The sequence below is a fragment of the Nerophis lumbriciformis genome, linkage group LG36 (genome assembly GCF_033978685.3).
Source record: "Nerophis lumbriciformis linkage group LG36, RoL_Nlum_v2.1, whole genome shotgun sequence".
In the NCBI taxonomy this organism is placed as follows: Eukaryota; Metazoa; Chordata; class Actinopteri; order Syngnathiformes; family Syngnathidae; genus Nerophis; species Nerophis lumbriciformis.
This window is the reverse complement of record NC_084583.2, coordinates 9,221,065-9,246,974: the sequence shown is the minus strand read 5'-3', so window position 1 is coordinate 9,246,974 and position 25,910 is coordinate 9,221,065. Positions and strand designations below refer to the sequence as shown.

Below are 25,910 nucleotides of genomic sequence, written 5' to 3'. Positions count from 1 at the left end.
TTCCCAGTGGCTTATTTTATTTTTCAAAGTTTTTTTCAAAATTTTACCCATCACGCAATATCCCTATAAAAAGCTTCAAAGTGCCTGATTTTAACCATCGTTATATACACCCGTCCATTTTTCTGTGACGTCACACAGTGATACCATTACAAACAAACATGGCAGATAAAACAGCAAGCTATAGCGACATTAGCTCGGTTTCAGACTCGGATTTCAGCGGCATAAGCGATTCAACAGATTACGCATGTGTTGAAACGGATGGTTGTAGTGTGGAGGCAGGTAGCGAAAATGAAATTGAAGAAGAAACTGAAGCTATTGAGCCACATTGGTTTGAACCGTATGCAAACGAAAACGACACGACAGCCAGCGACACGGGAGAAAGCGAGGACTAATTCGGCGATCGCCTTCTAACCAACGATTGGTATGTGTTTGTTGGGCATTAAAGGAAACTAACAACTATGAACTAGGTTTACAGCATATGAAATACATTTGGCAACAACATGCACTTTGAGAGTGCAGACAGCCAATTTCAGGCGCGCTAAGAACATATATTTTTCCACGATTTCAGCACTCAGTTTAACCATACCTAAATAGACACAAAATACTGCATTACACAAGACTACCCGAATGTACTCGAATGATTGAAAAAAATAAATGATTTTAAGCTAAATTATTGGTAAACACAGTTTATGTATAATAATTTACGTAAAACCGCGAGTAATGAATAAAGTTTTCATCAATTAATATATTCTGTAGACATACCCTCATCCGCTCTCTTTTCCTGAAAGCTGATCTGTCCAGTTTTGGAGTTGATGTCAGCAGGCCAGGGAAGGTAGGGTCTTTATCGTTGGAAATGCATCTGCTTTGAGTGTCGCAGGATATCCACACATTCTTGCCATCTCTGTCGTAGCATAGCTTTCGTCGGTAAAGTGCGGAACAAACGACTGACCATTTTGTCGGCTTTCCCCACACCCTCGTATTTTGAACAAATTTCGTCAAATTTCTTGCCACTTTTGCATCTTTGGGCCACTGGTGCAACTTGAATCCGTCCCTATTACACCCTCCGACAACACACCGACGAAAGTGAGAAAATGGCGAATTGCTTCCCGATGTGACGTCACATTGTGACGTCATCGCTCCGAGAGCGAATAATAGAAAGGCGTTTAATTCGCCAAAATTCACCCATTTAGAGTTCGGAAATCGGTTTAAAAAATATATGGTCTTTTTTTCTGCTACATCAAGGTATATATTGACGCTTACATAGGTCTGGTGATAATGTTCCCCTTTAAGAAAGTCAATGACTTCACTATTAAAGTGGGTGACATTGTTATCACCAGGAAAGATGAGGTCACCTACCTAGGATCCATTCTAGAGGCTAATCTTTCCTGTGATAAAATGGCAACCAAGGTAATCAAAAAGGTCAACCAACGAACAAGATTTCTCCACAGAATCTCCTCTCTGGTCAACAAAAGCACCATGAAGATTCTAGCGGGAACTCTCATTCAACTCTTTTTCGATTACGCATGCACCTCCTGGTACCCCAGCACCTCCAAAACCCTCAAATATAGACTCCAAACATCCCAGAACAATCTAGTCAGGTTACTTCCAGACCTCCACCCCAGATCACACCTCACTCCTACCCACTTCTCCAAAGTGGGCTGGCTCAGGGTGGAGGACAGAGTAAAACAACTTGCACTGGGCCAAGTCTATAAAATCCGCTACACCTCCCTGATACCAAAGTACATGTCAATTTACTTCCTTAACATAAATGACCACCATGACCACAACACCAGGGGGAGCTCCACAAACCACGTCAAACCCAGATTCCGATCTAACAAAGGGTTGACTCATTCTTCTTCTATGCCACATCAATATGGACTGCACTCCCAACAGGTGTGAAAGAAAGTGCATCTCTACCCTCATTCAAAACCGCACTAAAAGAACACCTGCAGGCAGCTACTACCCTAGATTAACACCTTCCCCCCACCCCATCTCTCCTCCCCGGATTGTAATTAATCAAATGTATATACCTGTTCTTATGCTTTCTGAGCTCACTATGTTCACTGCTCGCTGTATATATCCTACGAAGTCAGACCTACACTGTTACAATGTCCATTTCTCAGATTATTTAATTGTTGATGACTGAAGTGCTGATATCAACCAAACCTAACCCCCGCGCACCAACCCACTCCACATCCCATCCCCCGGATTGTAAATAATTCAATGTATATACTCTGATGATTAACTTGTGTGATGACTGTATTATGCTGATAGTATATATTTATACCATGAATTGATTAACGTGGACCCCGACTTAAACAAGTTGAAAAACTTTTTCGGGTGTTACCATTTAGTGGTCAATTGTATGGAATATGTACTGTGCAATCTACTAATAAAAGTCTCAATCAATCAATGTCACCACCTGTCACATCACGCCCTGACTTATTTTGACTTTTTTGCTGTTTTCCTGTGTGTAGTGTTTTAGTTCTTGTCTTGCGCTCCTATTTTGTTGTTGTCATGTCATGTACGGATGTACTTTGTGGACGCCGTCTGCTGCTCCACACGCTGTAAGTCTTTGCTGTCGTGCAGCATTCTGTTTTTGTTTACTTAGCAGCCAGCTCAGTTTTAGCTTCGTTTTGCATAGCCATCCCTAAGATTCAATGCCTTTTCTTAGCGGCACTTGCCTTTTGTTTATTTTTGGTTTAAGCATTAGATATCTTTTTACCTGCACACTGCCTCTCGCTGTCGTCCGCATATTGTGATCACGACATCTACAAAGCAATAAGCTACCTGCTGCCACCTACTGATATGGAGTAGTATTACACGGTTACTCTGTCGATCTCTAGACAGCACAGACACTCAACAATGGCACATTTGCGGATTATAATTACTGGTTTGCAAAATATATTTTTAACCCAATTAGGTGTAATTACATCATCTCCCACGGCACACCAGACAATATCTCACGGTACACTAGTGTGCCGCGTCACAGTGGTTGAAAAACACTGGTTTACACAGTCACTCTCTGACTCTCAACGTTCTGCTCAGACTTTTTCACATTTATGACTTCACCCAGATTTAAACCTGCGTGAAACAAAAAATGCTACCATGTTTAAACTTAACTCTCTCGTGACAATCCAGTACTTTTTCTGGATTGGTGGTTTTTTTTTATATAAACAATTTAACTTTGTTGGGTATACATGCAGTCGTGGTCAAAAGTGTACATACACTTGTAAAGAACATAATGTCATGGCTGTCTTGATTTTCCAAGCATTTCTACAACTCTTATTTTTTTGTGATAGTGATTGGAGCACATACTTGTTGGTCACAAAAAATATTCATGAAGTTTGCTTCTTTTATGAATTTATTATGGGTCTACTGAAAATGTGAGCAAATCTTAATTGTAGTTTCCTAATGAAGCCTTAGCTTGACGCTCCTCTACTTTCTCCTGCTGCGGCAACAACAAACAAAACTCCAGACGCTCTTCTTCGTTTTGTATCGTTTACTTGTCGACTTAATCCTTCAAAAACGTAAAACAATAAAAGATGTGGGAACAAATGAATGGCAAAATAAAGCGAGTTTGTTACAGTCAGAAAGAGTTAGAAAAAGTAAGAGTAAGGTCAAAAATCTGTGGCTCGATTCCACCATACCTGACTGCCATTACCCATAATACATTGTGTCCAAACCATATTACCACACAGCTCCTTCCGCCATATATGCAATTGAACAGTTACGTAATTTTCGCTGTATTAAAGCAGTATAAAATAGTATGTAATCAAATTATTCAGACAAATGTAATAATTGCAAATAAAGTGTATCTTATAATTAATCTAAGCCAAACAGCTCAATTTTGTTTCATCTGACATCACATGGACAAAGATAAGACCTTCTGGAGGAAAGTTCTGTGGTCAGATGAAACAAAAATTTAGCTGTTTGGCCACAATACCCAGCAATATGTTTGGAGGAGAAAAGGTGAGGCCTTTAATCCCAGGAACACCATTCCTACCGTCAAGCATGGTGGTGGTAGTATTATGCTCTGCCTACCGTCAAGCATGGTGGTGGTAGTATTATGCTCTGGGCCTGTTTTGCTGCCATTGGAACTGGTGCCTTACAGAGAGTAAATGGGACAATGAAAAGGAGGATTACCTCCAAATTCTTCAGGACAACCTAAAATCATCAGCCCGGAGTTTGGGTCTTGGGCGCAGTTGGGTGATCCAACAGAACAATGACCCCAAACACACGTCAAAAGTGGTTAAGGAATGGCTAAATCAGGCTAGAATTAAGGTTTTAGAATGGCCTTCCCAAAGTCCTGACTTAAACGTGTGGACAATGCTGAAGAAACAAGTCCATGTCAGAAAACCAACAAATATAGCTGAACTGCACCAATTTTGTCAAGAGGAGTGGTCAAAACTTCAAGCAGAAGCTTGTGGATGGCTACCAAAAGTGCCTTATTGCAGTGAAACTTGTCAAGGGACATGTAAGCAAATATTAACATTGCTGTATGTATACTTTTGACTCAGCAGATTTGCTCACATTTTCAGTAGACTCATAATAAATTCATAAAAGAACGAAACTGTGCTCCAATCACTCTATCACAAAAAAATAAGAGTTGTAGAAATGATTGGGAACTCAAGACAGCCATGAAATTGTTCTTTACAAGTGTATGTACACTTCTGACCACGACTGTAACTATAAGAACTTGATTCATGGGTGATTTTTGAGATTATAATGCTAACTTGATTTACATTGTCTTTCAGAACACGATGATCGAACCGCACCAACTTTTCGCAGCCGAAAAGGTAAAGGCTCCAATAAGGGTCGGTCGTATGACCGCTCCCGCAGAGACCGCCAACGTGGGGGCCAAGGCGGAGGCTTCGGTGGTCCTGGACCACGGTCCAGGCTAGACGATCCTGATGGAGATGTAACGATGAATGAGACCACTCAGGACAACACCCAAAACAGATTGTAAGTGCGGCTTATTTATGTTAGGTTTGATTTAGGATTGGGCAGTGTATCTTTTTTATCAATTTAATTCTAATAATACATTTCTTTTGTATGGTGGCTTTCAAGGTACTAGGGATGTAATAATATGAACATTTTGTACCTCGGTTATCATTAATATCACAGTATTGTTGAATGTGCTCTGAAATTTTTATACTAAGTTGTATTTAATAAATTACATAGATTAAATTTTTTGGCATAAGAAACATTAAATATTGTTCTGGCTTTTTAAGAGCCATGTTATGTTTATCATCTTCCGTTCTCATTTGTAGAGGTTTTACTGTTACTGATTGGTTATTCTGTGCCAAGAGAGCACAGCCTATGGGTTCAATATGCACAATTGAATACCTTGGTTACTCAGCAATATGTGTGTGCAAGTTTAGTTGGGGGTAAGTCGTTTTTAATGGGAAAGGTTGAGTTTGTGCGTGCTGGTTTGCCAGTAAAAGAGGAGTGTCACCAGTCTGTTTATCAAAGTGCGGTTATCAATCACGGTTTTGCAATAAATTTAATTAAAAACGGTGATACTAACCATCTTAAGTTTTATCGCAGTCTATCATTTTGCCATTTATCATTACATCCCTAAAATGCTCTCGGGGTTGCTGTACTGTAAAGCTGGGGACTATTTGATTCTCCAATACATCTCCATTAGATTGTGGGCAATTAATGAATCGATGGACAAACGTCCAAGCATAGATATTTTTTACATATGTTATATATAGTAATACCGCCAGTTTTAAAATGCAGCATTGATGCTAATGTTCTCTTCATGTTAGTTCTAGGTTTGGTTCTAAAATTATCACAATTAATTTTTTCATATCATCTGATCTCGATTAATATCACGATTGGGAAAAAAATATAAGTATATTATTAAAATGTATTCTCCTGTGCAGGATTATACAGTGTACCATATTCCTACTGTTTACTACTGCTGTATCTTGTAACAAACATTTACAACTTGTTTAATTCAGGTAATAGATGCTAACAGCTGACAACTGTCATTTTGTTCTTGTGCTTACCAGAGTTGTAACGATACAGGAACCCACGCTACCGTCCGTGGGGCAAAGTTGCCTGTGTTATTTTGTTTTTTGTTTGTCATCACAAGTATTCTGCATTAAACAAAGTATAATTGAGATTGTACTTATTTCAAGTTAACATTTACTAAACAACACTTTCAAATGGTAAGTTGTTATTTTTATTCTTTAATTACTTGTATACATCAGTGCTTTGGTACACAAGCGGTGACCCAGATTGTGAAGATTTTAAAACCCAAATTCTGTATATTATATGGAATGAAAATACACCAAAGTGCAGTTTCATTTTGATCGGATGAAAGTAGGAGTGTGTTGATTCTCTTAGTCGGGACCAATACAATAAATGGTTTATACTTGTACTGTATAGCGTTTTTCCATATACCGGTAGATGTTCTAAGTGCCTGCAAGTCCACATTCAGGGCAGGATTACTGGTGAGCTGCAGCAGATAGTGAAAGTAAAGTTGTTACTCTTTCTCAATGTTGACTTTCAACTTCTATGCTATTGTTAGTCATATTTATTTATTTTGTGCTTTTGGACTGCGCTTCCAGCTGTGTAAAGGGAAGAGGCACAACGCTGTTAGAACATTCATTAGATCGTGACGAGCCTCACTTTTGTGACGGTGGAACATGAGGTCGCGCGCACACACCGACACACACACGCAAATGTACAAAAACACAGAATCACAGGGAATTCAGGTGGATTGTTCCTTGCAGGATTATACCAAGCATTGTTGCTTCCCTAGGGTTTACTACTGCGATAACTATTAACAGACATATCCGCCATGTTTGCTCGAGGAAATATGCTACCAGCTGATCACCGTGATCAAACTCAAATGAATCACGATCACATAATCGCCCAGTCCAACTATAAATCGCTCTAAAAACATCCAAACACTTCCAATAAGGGTTTTATATACATACTCTGGGTATATATGTAATGTAGTAACCAGGGTATTAAAGTATTTACAATTATTTTTAAATCCAACAATTTGAATGAATTTAAGGCCTTAAAATGTCTATAAAGTTTTCACAAACGGTCTTAAGTACGTTTTGGAAAGGTCCAAAAAAAAACTAATTACGTAACTTTTATTTAAAACATGCACACTTCAGTCTTGCTTTTAAATACGCTATAACCTAACTACAAAAAGGAACTATATACTATAGTGGTGCTCGGTCAGAATCGATCGGGCACTACATAAAATGTCCTTTGCATGCGCAGCTGTGTGGTGTTACAGCTTAGCATAGCGGTGGAGAAAACTGAACGAAAGCCCACAGCAAAGCCGAATTACTTGCAAGTTCAGCGATTTGTGGCTCCAGATTGAAGCCGGTGGATGGAAAATTCTAAAGTGTTCAGGGCCATGTGGAGCCATCAAGGAGGGAAGCGTTTGTAAACATTGTGGTTGAAGTGAATGGAATGATACTGTAAAAGTCCAAAATCCGGGATAAGTCTTTGTAAAAAGATGCTGAAATCCCACAGACACTTGCACAACTATACAAGGATCATCTTAGGAGTGTTATGTGGGTAAAGTGGCCCCGAAGGCCGAAGGAGATCAATATGAAATGTTTAGTAGTGAAATCCTATTATTGCATACAGTAAGCACATAGGCTAATTTATCTGTGGTAGTAGTGTATTTATTGAGGTAATACTATTTAAAAATACATATTGTGTGTATACAGACAATTGTAAGCTTTTGACTATATATAATAATCATGTACAGTTAGACCATTTTTTTAAGGGGTATTAAAAATTGCATTGAAACATTACATTAGATTTGCTAATACCTGTAGAAACCCTGAATATCGTGTAAAGATGCACTCAATTGCATGAAATTTATTTAGTCTTGATTTTCAACCTTTTCTTTGAGCTTGCACTTCATGTCGATAAAAATGTTCCTGTTTTTTTTTTTTTTTTTTTCCTAAAAGGGTGCCTGGTTCAATTTGAGAAAATTAGAAGTGAACCATGATTTGATTTGCTGTAAACAAGCACAGAGGGAGGACGGCGAGAAAGTGGAAGAGTGTTTGGGGAAAAAAACATACATCTGGGTGTCATCCACGTAACAGTGGAAATGGATGTTATATCAACAGAAAATCTGACTCAAGTGGAGGACGACGTAGACTATAGGGACAAGGACGGCCCTGGGGAACACCAGAAGAAAGGGGGGATGAATGGGATTTTTACTGCATTGACTGAACTGAATGGCTGAGTAGTGGATGAGTAGGAACAGGACCCTGGTGTTCCCGGAAGTGATTTTATCAGACAAATATTTAGATTTGGCTGAGGAGAGTGGTCTTTGTATTGCAGATTGCAGATATGGGCATGGTGCATCTGTTCTTTTGGAAATCTGCTCCAGCTGAAGTCGTGACAGCCCCAACTCCCCCCTCAAATTTAAGTTTTTCTTGTGCTATGGTTTTTGACCCTGTAAAGCATCTCTGAATTTTTGGAAAGTGTTCTATTGTAACAAACGCACCAAGTTCTCCGGGTGTCGTTGCCACTACGTAAATGAAGCAGTCACGGGTGGGACCTGATATTCAGCTGGGAATGACTAAAACAATAAATAAACACAAGACATATATAACTATTAGCCACAACACAACCGGGCTTATATTTAATATGCCACAAATTAATCCCGCATAACAAACACCTCCCCCCTCCCGTCCATATAACCTGCCAACACAACTCAAACACCTGCAGAACACACTCAATCCCACAGCTCAAAGTGAAGTTCACCTCCCCAAAGTTAATACAGCACATATATTTCCCCAAAGTCCCTAAAGTTACGTACGTGACATGCACATGGCGGCATGCGCGTACGGGCAAGCGATCAAATGTTTGAAAGCCGTAGCGTATTCACGGCACCGCGCATCCAACTCAAAGTCCTCCTGGTAAGAGTCTCTGTTCGTCCCAGTTCTCCACAGGCCAATGGTAAGTCCACAAAAACGGTCAAAAATATGAGGATCCTTACATGCAGTGGCTCCGTAGCAAAACGCTGTGGCTGACAGGTGCTCCAGGTGGTGTGTGACGTCAATTTCCGCTTCTGCCCGGTCTGATAGCACCGGATGCCTTTTATATCCCCACATTCTATTACGTTAAATTTTTAATATTAGCATGATTATTGAATACGCCTGTAACAGTTCATAATATTAGGTAAATGGATGACATAAGTATATATATACCGTACTTGTTTTCCCAGCTGGGCACAAGTTAATTGTGACTGGCAATATTTATTATATATATATACACATCGATGGACCCCTATGGCCATTACACTATAAATAAAATGTATTATTATTATAGACTTTTTAGAGATCTGCTAGGTTGTGTTTGATGTTGTGGAAAGATATAAGACATGACTAGTGACATCATTTTGGATAGTGACAGACTGAAATGAAACAATCATGTGGTCAGACGGAGAGATCAACAGCAGAGCAGTTGGGAGGATTGTTTTTTTTATATAAACGTACCATGTGTAATAAGGTTTTCCCATCTTCCAGCATTAGAGGAATTCTTGACATTTTAAAAGATGTAAAATCAACACAATTATAAATGTTTTAACTACGGTAATTGCGTTGTCTCTTTTTTTTCTCAACAGTAACCCCTACGGAAGGGCTTTTCGAAAAGGAGATGGGCGCTTTGAAAGAGACAGGCGACAAGGCAAAGGTGGGAGAGGAGGCTTTAGAGGGAACAGGGGTGGAGGAGGCATTGGTGGTGGCGCAAACCGTTCAGGCTGGTACAAAGTAACCGTACGTATTACGTCACTACAGAACTATCTGAACCTTTTTGTTCTGTTTTTGCACATTGTCTTCATGTTTGTGCTACTTATGTTTGATAGATCCCACATGGCAAAAAATATGACAAGAAATGGTTATTAACGGCACTTCAGAACATCTGCTCAGTACGCTACACACCCATTCAGGTGAGGCTCAGAAACGTATTGTCTGCATTTTGTGAATCAGAATCAGATTTATTAGCCAAGTATGTATAAAACCTCTTAAGGCCCAAGCTGTTTGTTTACATGCTTTTTTAATTTCTCTTTGCTATTTGGGCTTATTGGACCCTAATTAGAATAAAAACTAAGAATCATCTTTTGATATGATGTACTTAGTCCACAAGTACGCAAATGTGTACTTCATGTTTAGTGACATGCTAATTCTTATTTTTACACTTTTTTTTTCCAAATTCCATTGTATGTTATACTCTTCTGACACCACCAGATGGCAGTATAAGTGTCCACATAAGCGGCCATAAGACCCCAATTCAGTAGTGTACACAATTTTGGAAATAAGAGCTAAAAGGTGCTGTCCACACATGTGGCCACTAAGCCTTTAGAGGCTAAATTAACACACAAGGAATTTGACTTGGTGGACTGTGCTCTTTGTTCAATGCAAGAAAAAAAGAAACATGCAACTACTAGATATATTAACTATTAGTCAATGTAAGGTTCCTAGTCTAATAAAGAAATGTTTTAATTTGTTTTTATGTCTTATGTTTTGCTCTCTAGTACCACGTTGACCATAGCAGAGCTCATTTCTATCTCGACGATTCCACTGCAGCCACTGCTTTGCATAAATGCTCACACAAAATCACAGACACAAATGGTTATAAGGTAAGTTATTTGACTGTTTTGACTTACAGAAAGTCGGAGTGATTACCTAGACTTTTGTTGAATTTGTAAACATGGTCTCCATTTACTAATATGATAACCATTTCCTGAAGGTGGAAGTTCATGTCAATACCAGCAATCCACCTAACTTCCTCTTATCTGACCTGAAGCCTGAAGACATGGAACATCTGAAAGTAAGTCAAACGTCCTTTCAAAATTCAGTGATCTTTTTAAAGGAACTCATATTAACCATGTGAACTAGGCCTAGGGGATATGGCCTAAAAAATCTAATTTCCAACATTTTTCAGAAAAATTTGATTTACAATTCCCCCCCCTGTTTTTCAAAGAAAACAATGAATACAAATGACAGAACAAATTCAAATCAAATCGCTTTTATTTGATCAAAAACTAGTAGTTTGAAAAGATACTGCATCTTACACTCAGCAAAATTAAATGTTTTATTAAGTGAGTTCTTTTTAGAACAGATATACATTGGACTTTGTATAAAATGATTTTCAAAAAACTTAACGGATGAAATGTAGCTATTGTACACGATGTGGGATGTCCAGTGTACGTGGAAATCTGTGGTTTTAAGCATTCATTCTTGCGTCAAAACCTACCCTGTTTTTTTTTTAATGAAATAGCAAAAAAATAAGATCCAAACTAAATTAGTTGAACGCTCACTTCAGCCGCAGGTACTCGCTGTTCTTCTTGCCTAAACGCTGCACTGAGCTGCAGGACTGGGAGACGATCAGGGCGTCGAAACAAGCTTGCTAGTTGGAATCATCCAGCTAGCTTACTTATTCGCCTGCATTCGCTCTCAAGTGCCACGTTGTGTTGTGGCTTTCTACTTTGCTGCTAATTAGGGCTTGGCGATATGGCCCTTTATTAATATCTCAATATTTTTAGGCCATATCACGATACACGGTATATATCTCCATATTTTGCCTTAGCCTTGATGCATATAATCACAGCAGTATGATGATTCTGTATGTCTACATTAAAACATTCTTCTTCATACTGCATTAATATATGCTCATTTTACACTTTAATGCAGAGAGGGAAATCACAACTAAGTCAATTTAGCAAAAGTGTATTTATTAAACAGTTACTAAGCAGTGGCACAAACATTCATGTCATTTCCAAAACAGAAAGTGCAAGATTGTCAGAGACATTTTAAAACAAGCTATGAGTGCACTTTTGTGCATGATGTCACTAAGATGACATATCAAAAGAACTAAATTAAAGTGCACTTTTTGCACAGAACGCCACTACAATAGTTTAAAACAAATAAAGTGCACTTTTGTGCATGATGTCACACAAGATATTTCAATAAGTGTCAAATAAAAATGAGCTGCATAATAGGAAATCAAATAGTGTATGTCCTTCACTATGTGGTAGGTTACTGCGGACGTTATCTCCTTCTGTTGTTGACCATTTGTTTCATACGGTGTTGATCTGGAAATGGTTGCTTGGGCATTTTGTGGGTGTGTCACCGAACGGAGATGTTGACATGCAGAGTGTCAAGCACTCCTCATTCTCTAGCGGGTGACTTTTCAAAACTACAAATTAGCAGTGCTGCTACTTTTTGCCGCATACTTGACATATTACAGTTGTCTGTTCAACATCTTCCCGCTTGAAACCAAACCACCGCCAGACGATGAACCCCCTGCTGTTATCTTGGGAATTAATTCTTCCTTCATATGTTACCAGATTCACACCTTCTTTCTCTCGTATTACCACTCGTATGGTTCCGCTAGCATCACAGCTAGCGTTACCATGCCGCTACCTCTGCTCCGCGAGGGCGTATAACGTTGCACGCGCGACAGTATGTGACGTATGTAAGAAGGTACGCTTGTTTTATGTCTCTGTGAGAAGGAGAGACAAGAAAGTGTGAGAAAAGCCTGTAGTGTAATGCACGCAGCTAAAAGCAACTGCGTGAGAACGTATACTCCAATATCACCATATAGTCATTTTCTATATCGCACATACACAAACCCGGGGAATATCGAGCATATTCGATATATCGCCCAGCCCTACTGCTAATCATATTTGGATGATTACAATCCCAACACTGTTAGTTCTGGAACCAGTTGTAATTTTAGAGCATCTATTAGTAGGTAGCGAAAAGGTATATTTTTGATGTGACAAATATAAACGGCAGCACTTTGTGGCGATAGAAAAATGGTTCTCTTTTTTTTCCCTCAAAGGATGCTCATGTGCCTGATTGTAGCTAATTCTGGCATATTTACTGTGACGCTTTTGCTCAAATGTTGATCAATATACATTGTCAATAAAAGTTATTAAATGTAGCTTCCTTTGGGAGGCAAAACTTTTGTCTTGAATAAAATACTTTTGTAAATAAAAATATAGTTTATCAAGGGGCTAAATGTAGGCTTTTCCACTTTTTGGGCACCAAATCTTAAAGCGACGTGCAGACTGACTGCTTTAGTATTTGTTTTCCACTGTGCTTCTTATCCTACATGGATGGTACCTTGTGTAAATAATTCCACCACAGTAAGCTGCATTTTAGCTGGAGTTTGTTTTAGTTTGCCTTGTAAAGAGTTGCAGTACCCCCACTCGGCTTAATTTAGTTTGTTTTTACTGCTGCCTTTTTTAAACAAACTTTGCAGCGTGTAGTCATTTCCTCCACACCTGTTTCCACAAAACCTAACGTCACTATTTTGTTCTTTGGAAAAAACGTCTCAATCTTGTTTGCATTAGCCATGTTGTGCTGTTACTGCGTGCGTCTGTCTGTCCTCAACAAAAAAACTTGAATTTATCGATAAAATTGATTTATCGCCGAGGCCTTTTGTGAACCTTATTGTTGTTTTATTATCACAAGAAGAACACATTTTGGTGTCTTTTAAGTGTTTATTTTTTCCCTCTTACAGCAATGTATGGCTAAACGTTTCGATGGCTCGCAACAAGCTCTCGACTTGAACAACATCCGCACAGACCCTGGTAAGTACACATTCTCATACATTTTATTTATCTCACAATGGGGAAATTGTTCTTGCAGTGCAGATGAAAAAAGTCCCCAAAAAATAAGGCAGAGTAATAAACATTAAAAGAGCAAAGTGCTGATGCAAATAGCTGACACTTCAGCAGCGTCATTTTTACATACGACAACAAAATTATAATGCAACAAATAAATGAACAATAAATACATATTGCATAAAGAAACAACGAAACAAATACGCTTTCTCAATACCAACGTGCATGGCGGTGGCCTCTGCGATGATCCACGCCATTGTCTGCTTGGGTAGGGGCAGCACAACCAAAGACAGGAACAGACCCAACAAAGCGACCAAAAGACCGACTCCGTCTTAGGCTGCCCACCAGGCCCCAGCAAATTTCCAGTTTACGCAGATGACCGAATCTGCCCAGGGAGACCACAGTGTCCACCCCATGCTCATCCATCTCGGCGTAGAGAGTGCGTACGTCTCCCATGACAACCGATGACAAACACGGCACAAACCTCTGCTCTCTCTCCCGCAACAGCAATGTATGGCTGTTGCGGGAGAGAGGGGGACTACGCATCTCCACTGGAACCCTCCGATCTCTCCACACAGCCTTCGGTGTGGGAGAGAGCCAGCAGCTGATCTCCAGCGCAAACAACCGAGGCAGATCCAAAAGTCCACAAGTCAGGACACTGCCACCCCTCTTTGCACAGTCCCAAAGCGGTCCGAACCAACAGGCAAACACATTAAAACAAGAAGGAAATATCAAATAGCACAGAGGAAAGTTAAGTTAAAGTTAATAATTGTCACACACACACACAAGGTGTGGCGAAATTATTCTCTGCATTTGAGCCATCACCCTTGATGAGCACTGAAGTCCGGCAACCAGCTGCCGCTGAAATTCTTTCCCCCAATGTGATGTAATATTTAACACCGATTCAGTGGAGGCGCTCTCGTCATGACAAATAACAAATGTTTGATACATTTAATCACTATTTTGTTCATTCTCTTTTTGTGTTTGTGATAGACTTGGTATCCCAAAATGTTGAAGTCATCATAAATAGGAAGACACACATGGAAGCTGTCATCAAGATTATTGAAGAGAACATTCCAGAGGTATATAATGATGCTAAAATGCACTACATAACATTTACAGCTGAACTTGACCTTCTTCTACTTTTTGAATGCACATGTCCAGCTGTTCAATGTTTCAGCACCACTTTTTTAACAAGGTGCCAAAAGGCTAAATTTGAAAATGTGTCTGATCCATCAATGGAACAATACATTCCTTGGTTCAATTGGGTAGTTATTGCTCCAGAGTACCTTCAGAGTTTAGCAGTCTTAACAGAATACTTTAAAAACTTGTGCTTTTCTTTGCGTTTTGGAGTCCTGTCCACATGCAAACAAATGCTTTTGTCCTTAAAAACACACACTTTTAAAAAATCCTGTCCAAGGTGAATACTTTCAAAAATATTTACTCCGCGTGTGCGTGTAGATTACTTGAATGGAGAATTAATGCTTTTTCTCATCTGTCATGGTGGTGCGCAAATATTTCTGTAGTACAAAGGTAAACGGCACTGGCTTGCTGGCTTTGAACACACTATAAGGATGTATTGTATATTTAAACGTAAACATACTGCTACTTTTACTCAACATTGATAAAAAGCTGTTTTAAAATGGGCTTTGAAAGACACTCCCGCCGACACCAATGACAGTCAGCTGTTTTGGATAAGATGTTGAGCCTCAACCGCTTTATAATGCGCCCTGGCGATTAAACATTTTTTATCCTGGGCTCTGTTTTAGGGTGTGCTGAAGATAATGTATAGTTCATTGTGCAAGTCAACACACATTGTCACACATAAAACAACCTGCTCGCTGAACTTAGTGGATATTATTAAAAACTTCTAACCGCAGCACAACTAAAATTACACCCTTTTAAATCCCTGCAATGCATGATGGGAAAAATGCCAAACACTTTCTCCTCAAAGTTCATTTCAATTTCTCAATGTGCACTCAGCAAGATATACAGTACATGCACATATGGATTTATTATTGTGTGTGTGTGTGTGTGTGTGTGTGTGTGTGTGTGTGTGTGTGTGTGTGTGTGTGTGTGTGTGTGTGTGTGTATGTGTGTGTGTGTGTGTGTGTGTGTGTGTGTGTGTGTGTGGAGCACTGCATTTTTATCAGTTTTTTCAAGAGCATCCTACTTTTGTTTTGGATGCTTCTAATATTTATATTTTCACATAGAAAAAGTTACTTCACAAAAATACTTCACAAAAAACAAAAATGACAAGTCACAATTATTAGACCTCTTAAAGAATTCCCAGCAGTTTGGAGACACCAAATGTTGGAAGCCATGGAACCTATTTGAAGTCACAAGTGAACACTGACTCTGTAAGAGGGTGGATATTCAGGACCCAGCAAGTATAATGCCAAAAGCCAAATAAAATATTTTAAACTTAATGATGATTGATGCATACAAAGCAGGAGATGGATACAGAGTTATTACAGCCTTTCCTAGTGTCAAGAACTGGATTGAGAAATTCAAAGTAACATGGTACAAAACAAGCCTGGCAGAGGTTGGAAAGAAAAGATTTGAAAGACTGGAAAGAAAGTTAATAAGAGATGTGTAAAGAACCCAGAACCACTGCCAAGACACGAGTGAATGACTTGGCTAAGTCTGAAATTTTAGTCTGTCAAGCTGCAGAACAAGAAAAACTCCACTTATGCAATAGACACCTTTAAACCAGGCTGAAGTATGTAAAGAACAAGCTAGAGAAAGACTATGCATACTAGAAGCATGTCCTTTGCTCAGATGAAAGAAAACGAAAGGTCTTTGGTCAACCAGACACTACTTATGTTTGGAGAAAGAAGGGAGAGGCATACAAACGAAAGAACAAGGTCCCCACAATGAAATGTGGTGGTGGGAGTATTATGCTGTGAGGATGCATCAGTGCATGTGGAACTGGGAATCCTGAAGAACGACAAGTATATAGAGATGTTGAAGGAAAACCTCACGCAGTCAGCAGCAAAACTGGGTTCGGGTCTCCGCTTGGTCTTCCAAAATGAGAACAACCCAAAACACCGTCACTCCTGGTGAAGAACGACCACCAAAAGGCCAATATGAATGTTATTGAATGGCCTCCTGCACAAAGCCCCGCTTTGAATCCCATCGACACTCTTTGGGGAGAAATTGAAGACCAAGGTTCATGGCAGGAGACTGTCAAATCTTGCAGAGCTTTGATTTGCCAAAGAACAACAAGCTGGGATTGCTCAAGAGACGTTAGACTTGTGGAAAATTACAACAAAGTATTGCAGACTGTTATCCAGTAAAAAGGACACATAATTGCCTATTAGTAATAATTTTGACTGATCATTGTTGGTTCTCTTGAAATAACTTAGTTCCTGTTTGCAAATAAAAATATTGGAAGCATCTTTTTCTAACAAACAACTTTTTCCTAAGTTGTGCAGAAAGTACTAAGACATTGAACAGTTGGATTTTGAAAAGTTTAAAGAAGCTCAAAAAACAACTCCAGTAAAAGGGTACTATTAATTTTAGGTTCATCCTGAAATTTCACTCAGAAACCAAGTATCCCTAACTTTTTTAGTGTATATTTGATCTGCATGCTCATAACGTGGGTACTTTATATTCTTCTCAATGGGCTTGTCTCCCCTCGCTAGCTGGCCAGCTTGAACCTGAGCAACAATCGCATTCATAAACTGGATGAATTTACTCAATTGATTACCAAAGTGCCGAATCTGAAGAGCATCAACCTTTCGCACAATGAGGTGAGACTAGATATCGATAACCTTGTGGTAACTATTGTTTGTTTTAACATCCTGTTGTCACACTGTTATTTTGTAGTTAAAGTCAGACCTTGAACTGGACAAAGTAAAAGGCCTGAAGCTGGTGGAGCTGTGGCTAAACAGAAACCCCTTGTGTAGCCTCTTCAAGGACCAGACCTCATACGTCAGGTTAGTGGACAATTTCTGGGGGTGAGCAAAATAAAGGGAACCTTCGATTTAAAAAAAAAATTATACATAAAGCCGTTAGGTAACGAGGGATGTAACTATGAAAAAATGATCATGGTTTGTAACCAAAATGATCACGGTTATTATCGCGGTATTGTTGAATGTGCTCAAAAAGTACTAGTTTTTGACCAGGTTGTTTTTTTTAAATAATTAAAATAAATTGACACTGTTAGAAAACCTGTTATTTTCACATGTTTTGTGTTACTATTAGTGTATGTCTTAGTATTTTATCTGTTTTAATGGCTAAGCTATTAATTGTTGAAAAATATTGCCGCACCTTAAGAAAAGTGCGTAACAAAAAAAATCGCTGATTATTATGGTGGCGTCGTACTCTGTTCTGTGGTCCTTGAACGAACGTAAAATTAGCTCAGTCTCGTACTCGTTTAGAAAGATAGCTCTGTGTTAAGAGAGCACAGCTTGTAGGTTCAATGTGCACAATTGTAAAGCTGACTTACTCTGACAGGAATGTGATTATAAGTTTAGATTGGGGTATGTCATTTCTTAAAGGGAAAAGATAGTTTCTTGTTTTCGTGTTAGCATTTAAGCTAGCAGGTTTGCGCTAGTCAGTCTGCGTTTATTAAAGTGCAGTTGTCAATTACAGTTTTTCAATCATTTTAATTTCAAAACTGTAATACTAACCGTCGTAACATTTATAGTTACTAATTGTAACAAGTCTCTTGTTACATCTTTATTGGTGACGCAGCAGTAAAAATTGATGTGGATGATTGGATTGTGCTGAGCCAACTGGTTTAGTTAATTTGAAGTTTGTGTAAGGAGCTAAAGATCTTTGCAGGAGATTACTGGTAGTTAATTCTAAAAGTCCTATTTAGTAGTCTTTTATTTATTTTTATCAATATACGCAGCGTTTCTTGCAACCTGGTGGTTGATGTTTGCTTTTCCAGTTGGTGTCTTTTTACTGTTTGTAAACTTTCCTTTCAGCCTTTTTCAGCCTAATTCAGACTGCCATCTTTTCTTGGCCAGCTATGTTTCTTCTGACGAAAAAAAACAATTCTAAGTTGTGCTGAGGGTCTCAGTGATGCTGTACCCATACTCTCTCCCTGCTGAAATCCTCTGCAGGCACCCCATAAACAACCGAGCAATGCAAACATACTATTAACTTATTTGTTGCTCTTAGAGAAGGTAGATGGTTTTGTATTATATAACATGGTAAACTGCTATTAGAAAAAAGTGTCATAAAAGGGCTTGAGCAGCACAACACAACAGTGTTGCTGGTTCTGTATACAAGAGATGGAAAAAGACTCAAGTCTTTATGTATGGATGAAGTTACTAAATTATGCAGCCAGTGTCTTCCCCTCGAATCATAACACCTTGCCCACTCGGCTTCCTGTATCAGGCGAGTATGGAAGGCTGGATAGCCTATGACGGGTAAGATCCCACCTCCAAACCTTGGGACGACCTAAGGCAGGCACAGTCACGATTACTCGGCCTCAGTCCCTGTGAGCGCAGCCTCGCGGCAAAATGGAGAAGGCGGGACTTGACAGGTGAAGTCGTTGGGCTGAGGGGGGCATGCTTCATCATTGAGCAGCAATGTGCTAAAGAAAGAAGGTGCTAACCTCTGTGCCAGCTCCTTCTCATCGAAACAGACTGCTGGTTGAATACGCCTGAGAGAGCCACAGGGGGAAATATTTCTGAACTGAATACTGAAGTTCAGTCTTACCTGAAATAAGGCACATGAAACTTGAAACACTTCCTCTTCCACGCAGCTGATGGCCGTGACGATTAAACAAACATTGTGCAGAGCAGACTCAGAAGTCCATTACAGCAGTTGAATAAAGATAAAAAAAAGCTGATTTGTCTTGTCAGCAGCAGGGGGCCAAGCTATTGGATGAGCAGTGGGAGCTGGGTCCAGCTTGCACTGAAACCATCTTCCGTCTTCTCAGGTTCTTTAGCGGATAATCCCGGAGCTACAATCTTACTCATGCTGAGTTCTGCTTTGTGCTTCAACTTCATCTTTTCCCTCTCACAAGCTTTTGTCAAGTCAACGTCACTTTTTTTGTCCCAACTTTTTTTTCCCATTGTCTTTGTCGTCACTATCTGATTGAAGCTTTATTTGACAAAAAACAAAGGCCTGCTGCAGTCTGGTGGTAGACTGGTTTTCTGTGTGTGTTTTGAGTGTGTGTGTGTGTGCTTCTAGAAAAGTGTGGTTGTGTCGCTTCCCCATGTCCATATTGGGGGAGAGGGTGAGTATACTGCGGGTAAGTGCACTTTGGGTTGGGAGAAACGTTGACACATGAATCTTAAGTGCATTCTTTACCAGTTTGTATATTGATTGGCTTACATTCAGAATATTACAGGACATTTGTTGCCAATTGTATTTCCAAGATGGCAGTGAGCAGCATTATACATTAGTAGCTGGAAGCAAATGATAGAAGTTCAACAGGGCTGACTGATTGTGACATGTTGCTGACTCTGTGATAATCTAATACTTTTTGGAATTATGTTTTCATAACAGTGCTGTGAGAGAGAGGTTTCCTCGGCTGCTTAAACTTGTGAGTATTTTATATTTGCATAGCCATCTCATTGTGAGCCCTCACATTTGTAACCTTTTTTTCTTTCTCTTCCTAATAGGATGGAAACGACCTGCCTCCACCCATTGGATTTGATGTGGAAAGCCCCACCACAATCCCCCCCTGCAAGGTCAGTTGCCTAGTACTTGTTATGTGTTCTGACATTCAGTACAGGTTCTCAGGCATGCGGATTTCATGTAAATAACTTAACAATTAGAAGGCTGTGGTCTCCAATATGACATTTGTTTGCCAACGCAGGGAAGTTATTTTGGCTCAGATGAAATCAAGGGCCTCATCCTTCGATTCTTGCAACAGTGAGTTGACTTCAATTTTGTTATTAGTACTTCTTAGGCAAAATCAAAAACTAACGTGAATAATTGTTTCAGGTACTACAGTATATATGATTCTGGGGACAGACAGTCTCTTCTGGATGCTTACCATGATGGGGCATCAATGTCGCTGACAACCCCTTTCTCTAGCCAGAACCCTTCCAGGTAAGAACATGTACACAGGCACACTTTTACTTATTTGATGTTCTGGACTGATCATATTTAAGCCACCTTCCTGTGTCAATCTGTTGAAGTCAAAGTGTGTTGACCCTCTTTTTTTTAGGTCCAGTCTGGGAGAGTACCACAAAGACACTCGAAACCTGAAGAGGATCAAGGACTTAAGTGAGTTACCGTATCTGGTTTTACTTGGATCTGTCTAGGGCTGGGCGATATATGGAATATACTCGATATATCGCGGGTTTGTCTCTGTGCGATATAGAAAATGACTATATGGTGATATTGGAGTATATGTTCTCATGCAGTTGCTTTTAGCTGCGGGCATTACACTACAGGCTTTTCTCACTCTTTCTTGTCTCTCCTTCTCAGAGAGACATAAAACAAGCGCACCTTTTTACATACTTCACATACTATCGCCCGTGTCAAGCGGGAAGATGTTGAACAGACAACTGTAATATGTCAAGTATGCAGCAAAAGCGTTGCTACAAAAAGTAGAAGCACTGCTAATGTGTAGCATCATTTGAAAAGTCACCCGCTAGAGAATGAGGAGTGCTTGAAACTCCGCATGTCAACATCTCCGTTCGGTGCCACACCAACAAAATGCCCAAGCAACCATTCCAGATTAACACCCTATGAAAAAAATAGTCAAAAACAGGAGATAACGTCCGCAGGAACCTACCACATAGCGAAGGACATACACTATTTGATTTCCTATTATGCAGCTCATTTTTATTTGACACTTATTGAAATATCTTTTGTGACATCATGCACAAAAGTGCACTTTATTTGTTTTAAGCTATTGTTGTGGCATTCTGTACAAAGAGTGCACTTTAATTTAGTGTTGTTTTGATATGTCATCTTAGTGACATCATGCACAAAAGTGCACTAATAGCTTGTTTTAAAATGTCTCTGACAATCTTGCACTTTCTGTTTTGGAAATGACATGAATGTTTGTGCCACTGCATAATAACTTTTTTTTAATAAATACACTTTTGGTAAATTGACTTAGTTGTGATTTCCCTCTCTGCATGAAAGATTAAAATGAGCATATATTAATGCAGTATGAAGAATAATGTTTTAATGTAGACACATAGAATCATCATACTGCTGTGACTATATGCATCGTGTCCATTCAAGGCTAAGGTAAAATATGGAGATATATATCGTGTATTGTGATATGGCCTAAAAATATACAGATATTAATAAAAGGCCATATCGCCCAGCCCTACATCTGTCCTACAATTGATTGCCATAGAATACCTTGAATGTTCTCAATCTCTTAACTTCTTTCAGCGAGCCGCTTCAAACTCCTGAAGCACACACGTTTGAATGTGGTGGCTTTCCTCAATGAGCTGCCAAAAACTCAGCATGACATCGCCTCTTTTACCATCGATGTGAATACCTACACAGTGAGTTCTTCTTTATGGCGGCTGTTGTTATCTAAGCTTTGTTTTAATGCTGCCTCTTTATCTTCAGAACACATTACTGTCATTCACTGTAAGCGGAGTCTTCAAAGAGGGTGAGTGTTCATTTTGTTGCTTATTTTGAAACACTTCCTACGTGTTGTCGTCTGTGGGGCTTAGTTTTTGTTTGTTGTTAGTCGCCGTGAATGGGAAATCCAGAGACTCCACCATGGCCTTCTCCCGAGTTTTCATCACAGTCCCTGCAGGGAATTCTGGGTTAGTGTAATGTCTCTCAGAGGTGTTTTTATTTCTCTCTCATTTTCCCTCCCACTTTATTTAAATATATACACATTTCCACAGTTTGTGCATCGTCAACGACCAGCTTTTTATCCGAATGGCCACGACGGAAGAAATTCGCAAAGCCTTTGTGGCGCCCGCCCCGACTCCATCATCCAGCCCAGTGCCCACCCTGACTGCACCACAGCAGGAGATGCTCACGGCCTTCTCGCAGAAGTCGGGCATGAACTTTGAATGGTCCCAAAAGTGAGTCGTGCTCTTAAATTGGCTATTAGGTCTTGTCAAGTCTAGATACTCTAAACATTTCTTTATCTCAGGTGTCTACAAGACAATGAGTGGGACTTCAACAAAGCTGCACAGATCTTCACACAGTTGCAGGTACACTGTAACTTTGCCAGGCATTGTTTTATTGTGCTGTACTTGTTTGTTATCCAAGTAAAATTGTATTAAATTGTTTGGTAACTTACAGGATACTAAAAGATGTTTCTTTGTCCCTTTCCAGACTGAAGGAAAGATCCCAGAAGTTGCATTCATCAAATGAAACCTTGACTCATACCTCCTGTAAAAAATAAAATCTGATCCGTTTTGTTTAATTTTGCGTCCTTTTTCTCTTTTTGCCTCTTGTGGCTTAAGTGGCAGACATTGTTAAATATACCTTACATTCGTGTGGTTTTGTTTTAGCAGCCAAATATATGAGGAACTGTTTGAAATTCAGACTTGTTTTATATGTTTTTTGTTATTTTAGAGTCCGTCATCTGTATATAAATGTATGCTCATTGGAATAGACTTGTGGCCAGGTATTTTGTTCTTTAATTATTGTAAAGTTAGAGAATTGACACATTTCCTGGACTTCATATTAAATATAGTTCATTCATTAAAATATGTTTTGCTATCTTTGTGTTGTTTGATTCGAGTTGATCTCAGCTGGTGAGGTTTATTTTTATACCAGCAACTATCATGTGACTTCCTTTTTATAGGTGCTAATCCTGAAGTAAGGCCTCCGACTTGCTGCAGGTAAGCTTGTGGGTCAGTGTTACAGCACAACTGCTTCAGTAGTCATCACAGCAATACAATTAGTTTCCAAGTGATATACAGTGGTGGTCAAAAGTGTACATACACTTGTAAAGATCATAATGTCATGGCTGTCTTGAGTTTCCAATCATTTCTACAACTCTTTAATTTTTGGTGATAGAGTGATTGGAGCACATACTTGTTGGTCACAAAAAACATTCATGAAATTTGCTTCTTTTATGAATTTATTATGGGTCTACTGAAAATGTGAGCAAATCTGCTGGGTCAAAAGTATACATACAGCAATGTTAATATTTGCTTACATGTCCCTCGGCAAGTTTCACTGCAATAAGGCGCTTTTGGTATCCATCCACAAGCTTCTGCTTGAATTTTTGACCACAAAATTGGTGCAGTTCAGCTAAATGTGTTGCTTTTCTGATATGGACTTGTTTCTTCAGCATTGTCCACACAGGACTTTGGGAAGGCCATTCTAAAATATTCATTCTAGCCTGATTTAGCCATTCTTTTACCACTTCTGACATGTGTTTGGGGTCATTGTCCTGTGTGAACACCCAACTGCGCCCAAGAACCAACCTCCGGACCGATGATTTTAGCTTGTCCTGGAGAATTTGGAGCTAGTCCTCCTTTTTCATTGTCCCATTTACTCTCTGTAAAGCACCAGTTCCATTGGCAGCAAAACAGGCCCAGAGCATAATACTACCACCACCATGCTTGACGGTGGGCATGGTGTTCCTGGCATTAAAGGCCTCACCTTTTTTCCTCCAAACATAAATTAAAGTACCAATGATAGTCACACACACACGAACTTATTCTCTGCATTTGACCCATCACTCTTGATCACCCCCTGGGAGGTGAGGGGAGCAGTGAGCAACAGCGGTGGCTGCGCCTGGGAATCATTTTTGGTGATTTAACCCCCAATTCCAACCCTTGATGCTGACTGCCAAGCAGGGAGGTAATGGCTCCCATTTTTATAGTCTTTGGTATGACTCGGCCGGGGTTTGAACTCACAACCTACCCATCTCTAACCTCTAGGCCAGTGGTTCTCAAATGGGGGTACTTGAGATTTAAAAAAAAATGTCTGTCAAAAAGAACTGAAAAGAAATGCAATATTCAGTGTTGACAGCTAGATTTTTTTTGTGGACATGTTCCATAAATATTGATGTTAAAGATTTCTTTTTTTGTGAAGAAATGTTTAGAATTAAGTTCATGAATCCAGATGGATCTCTATTGCAATCCCCAAAGAGGGCACTTTAAGTTGATGATTACTTCTATGTGTAGAAATCTTTATTTATAATTGAATCACTTGTTTATTTTTCAACAAGTTTTTAGTTATTTTTATAGCTTTTTTTCAAAATAGTTCAAGAAAGACCACAACAAATTAGCAATATTTTGCACTGTTATACAATTTAATAAATCAGAAAAACTGATGACATAGTGCTGTATTTTACTTTATCTCTTTTTTTTTTTCAACCAAAAATGCTTTGCTCTGATTAGGGGGTACTTGAATTAAAAAAATGTTCACAGGGGGTACATCACTGAAAAAAGGTTGAGAACCACTGCTCTAGGCCACTGAGTAGGCTATATATCTTGCTGGGTATTGTGGCCAAACAGCTAACTTTTTGTTTCATTATTGCAAAACAAAAATTATTGGACACTCAAGACAGCCATGACATGATGTTCTTTACACGTGACTGTAAATCCTGTTGACCTCCCTTTACTTTTATATATTTTAAATAGCTGAGAAGTGGTTGTGCTCTCTGGGACAAAATACATTGCCTAGGAGGATAATGCATGAATTACAAACCGTTCTAGTCTAAACCAGTAATCTAAAAAAAAAAACCCTCATCAAACTAATTTCCTCTTTAAGAGGATACCAGTGGAGACTGCACCTGTTGAGACAGGCAGTCACGCAACACTAACGGATTTGGCCGCTAGAGGTCGTTCGAGGTGCAATGAAAATTAAAAAAAACCTCACCTCCTACGTCGCTAAGCCACGCCTACCTCGTGCCCCCGCCCCCTTGTCGGCTTTTTTGAGCTGCACGCGACGCATCTATCTATTGTAGCCTGCTTCTTCTGTGTAAGTAGAGGAAGACAACACGACACATTAATCCTTGACTTTCGCAAATTAACTTCAAAATTGGCTTTTGTCTTGACCAGAATGGCGGACACACGAAGCTGCCGTCGGGTTGGCGCCCTTTTGTCAACTCTTCTAAAGTGAATGGTGAGTAGCTTCACTGTTTAGCATCACGCTTTATTGTCTTGTCTCGCTTGTGGCTCAAACATCAACGCGGCCTTCAACATACTTGCCATAATGTTACAATTAACGCTATCTTCTTTATATTCGTTATTATATTACATTATATTATGTTCGTTATCTATGTTGTCCCTGTCAAAAATGTCACTTCCTACCTCGTGACCTGAAAGACAAGGAAAAACACGCCTGACTCCTCCCCTCTTTTACTATACTTTTATTTTGCTTTCATAATCAAATAGTCGTTAAAATGTCCTTCTTTGCT

At 39.4% G+C, this 25,910-nt stretch overlaps 2 protein-coding genes across 7 annotated transcripts in view; both read left to right on the top strand.

The window, feature by feature from the left end:
- Nucleotides 1-23,254, top strand: part of nxf1a (nuclear RNA export factor 1a) — a 28,463-nt gene extending 5,209 nt beyond the window's left edge. For all 4 annotated transcript variants that reach the window (XM_061930342.2, XM_061930343.2, XM_072912439.1 and 1 more), the window contains 20 exons: nucleotides 4,758-4,965; nucleotides 9,623-9,773; nucleotides 9,863-9,946; nucleotides 10,532-10,636; nucleotides 10,747-10,827; nucleotides 13,528-13,597; nucleotides 14,624-14,712; nucleotides 17,278-17,385; nucleotides 17,462-17,571; nucleotides 20,102-20,138; nucleotides 20,218-20,286; nucleotides 20,415-20,470; nucleotides 20,543-20,650; nucleotides 20,769-20,827; nucleotides 21,956-22,071; nucleotides 22,139-22,181; nucleotides 22,263-22,341; nucleotides 22,426-22,608; nucleotides 22,680-22,740; nucleotides 22,865-23,254. In XM_061930342.2, the coding sequence (XP_061786326.1) occupies nucleotides 4,758-4,965; nucleotides 9,623-9,773; nucleotides 9,863-9,946; nucleotides 10,532-10,636; nucleotides 10,747-10,827; nucleotides 13,528-13,597; nucleotides 14,624-14,712; nucleotides 17,278-17,385; nucleotides 17,462-17,571; nucleotides 20,102-20,138; nucleotides 20,218-20,286; nucleotides 20,415-20,470; nucleotides 20,543-20,650; nucleotides 20,769-20,827; nucleotides 21,956-22,071; nucleotides 22,139-22,181; nucleotides 22,263-22,341; nucleotides 22,426-22,608; nucleotides 22,680-22,740; nucleotides 22,865-22,903 (1,856 nt within the window). In that variant the 3' untranslated portion in view covers nucleotides 22,904-23,254. The remainder of the gene's footprint in view (nucleotides 1-4,757; nucleotides 4,966-9,622; nucleotides 9,774-9,862; nucleotides 9,947-10,531; nucleotides 10,637-10,746; nucleotides 10,828-13,527; nucleotides 13,598-14,623; nucleotides 14,713-17,277; nucleotides 17,386-17,461; nucleotides 17,572-20,101; nucleotides 20,139-20,217; nucleotides 20,287-20,414; nucleotides 20,471-20,542; nucleotides 20,651-20,768; nucleotides 20,828-21,955; nucleotides 22,072-22,138; nucleotides 22,182-22,262; nucleotides 22,342-22,425; nucleotides 22,609-22,679; nucleotides 22,741-22,864) is intronic.
- A 2,136-nt stretch (nucleotides 23,255-25,390) lies between these two features.
- LOC133576921 (uncharacterized) overlaps nucleotides 25,391-25,910 on the top strand; it is a 30,911-nt gene continuing 30,391 nt past the window's right edge. For 2 of the 3 annotated variants that reach the window (XM_072912438.1, XM_061930341.2), the window contains exon 1: nucleotides 25,469-25,615. The gene's annotated coding sequence lies outside the window, so the exon portion shown is untranslated. Of the gene's footprint in view, nucleotides 25,616-25,910 lie in introns of all 3 variants that reach the window. The other variant, XM_061930340.2, reaches the window with a different exon arrangement.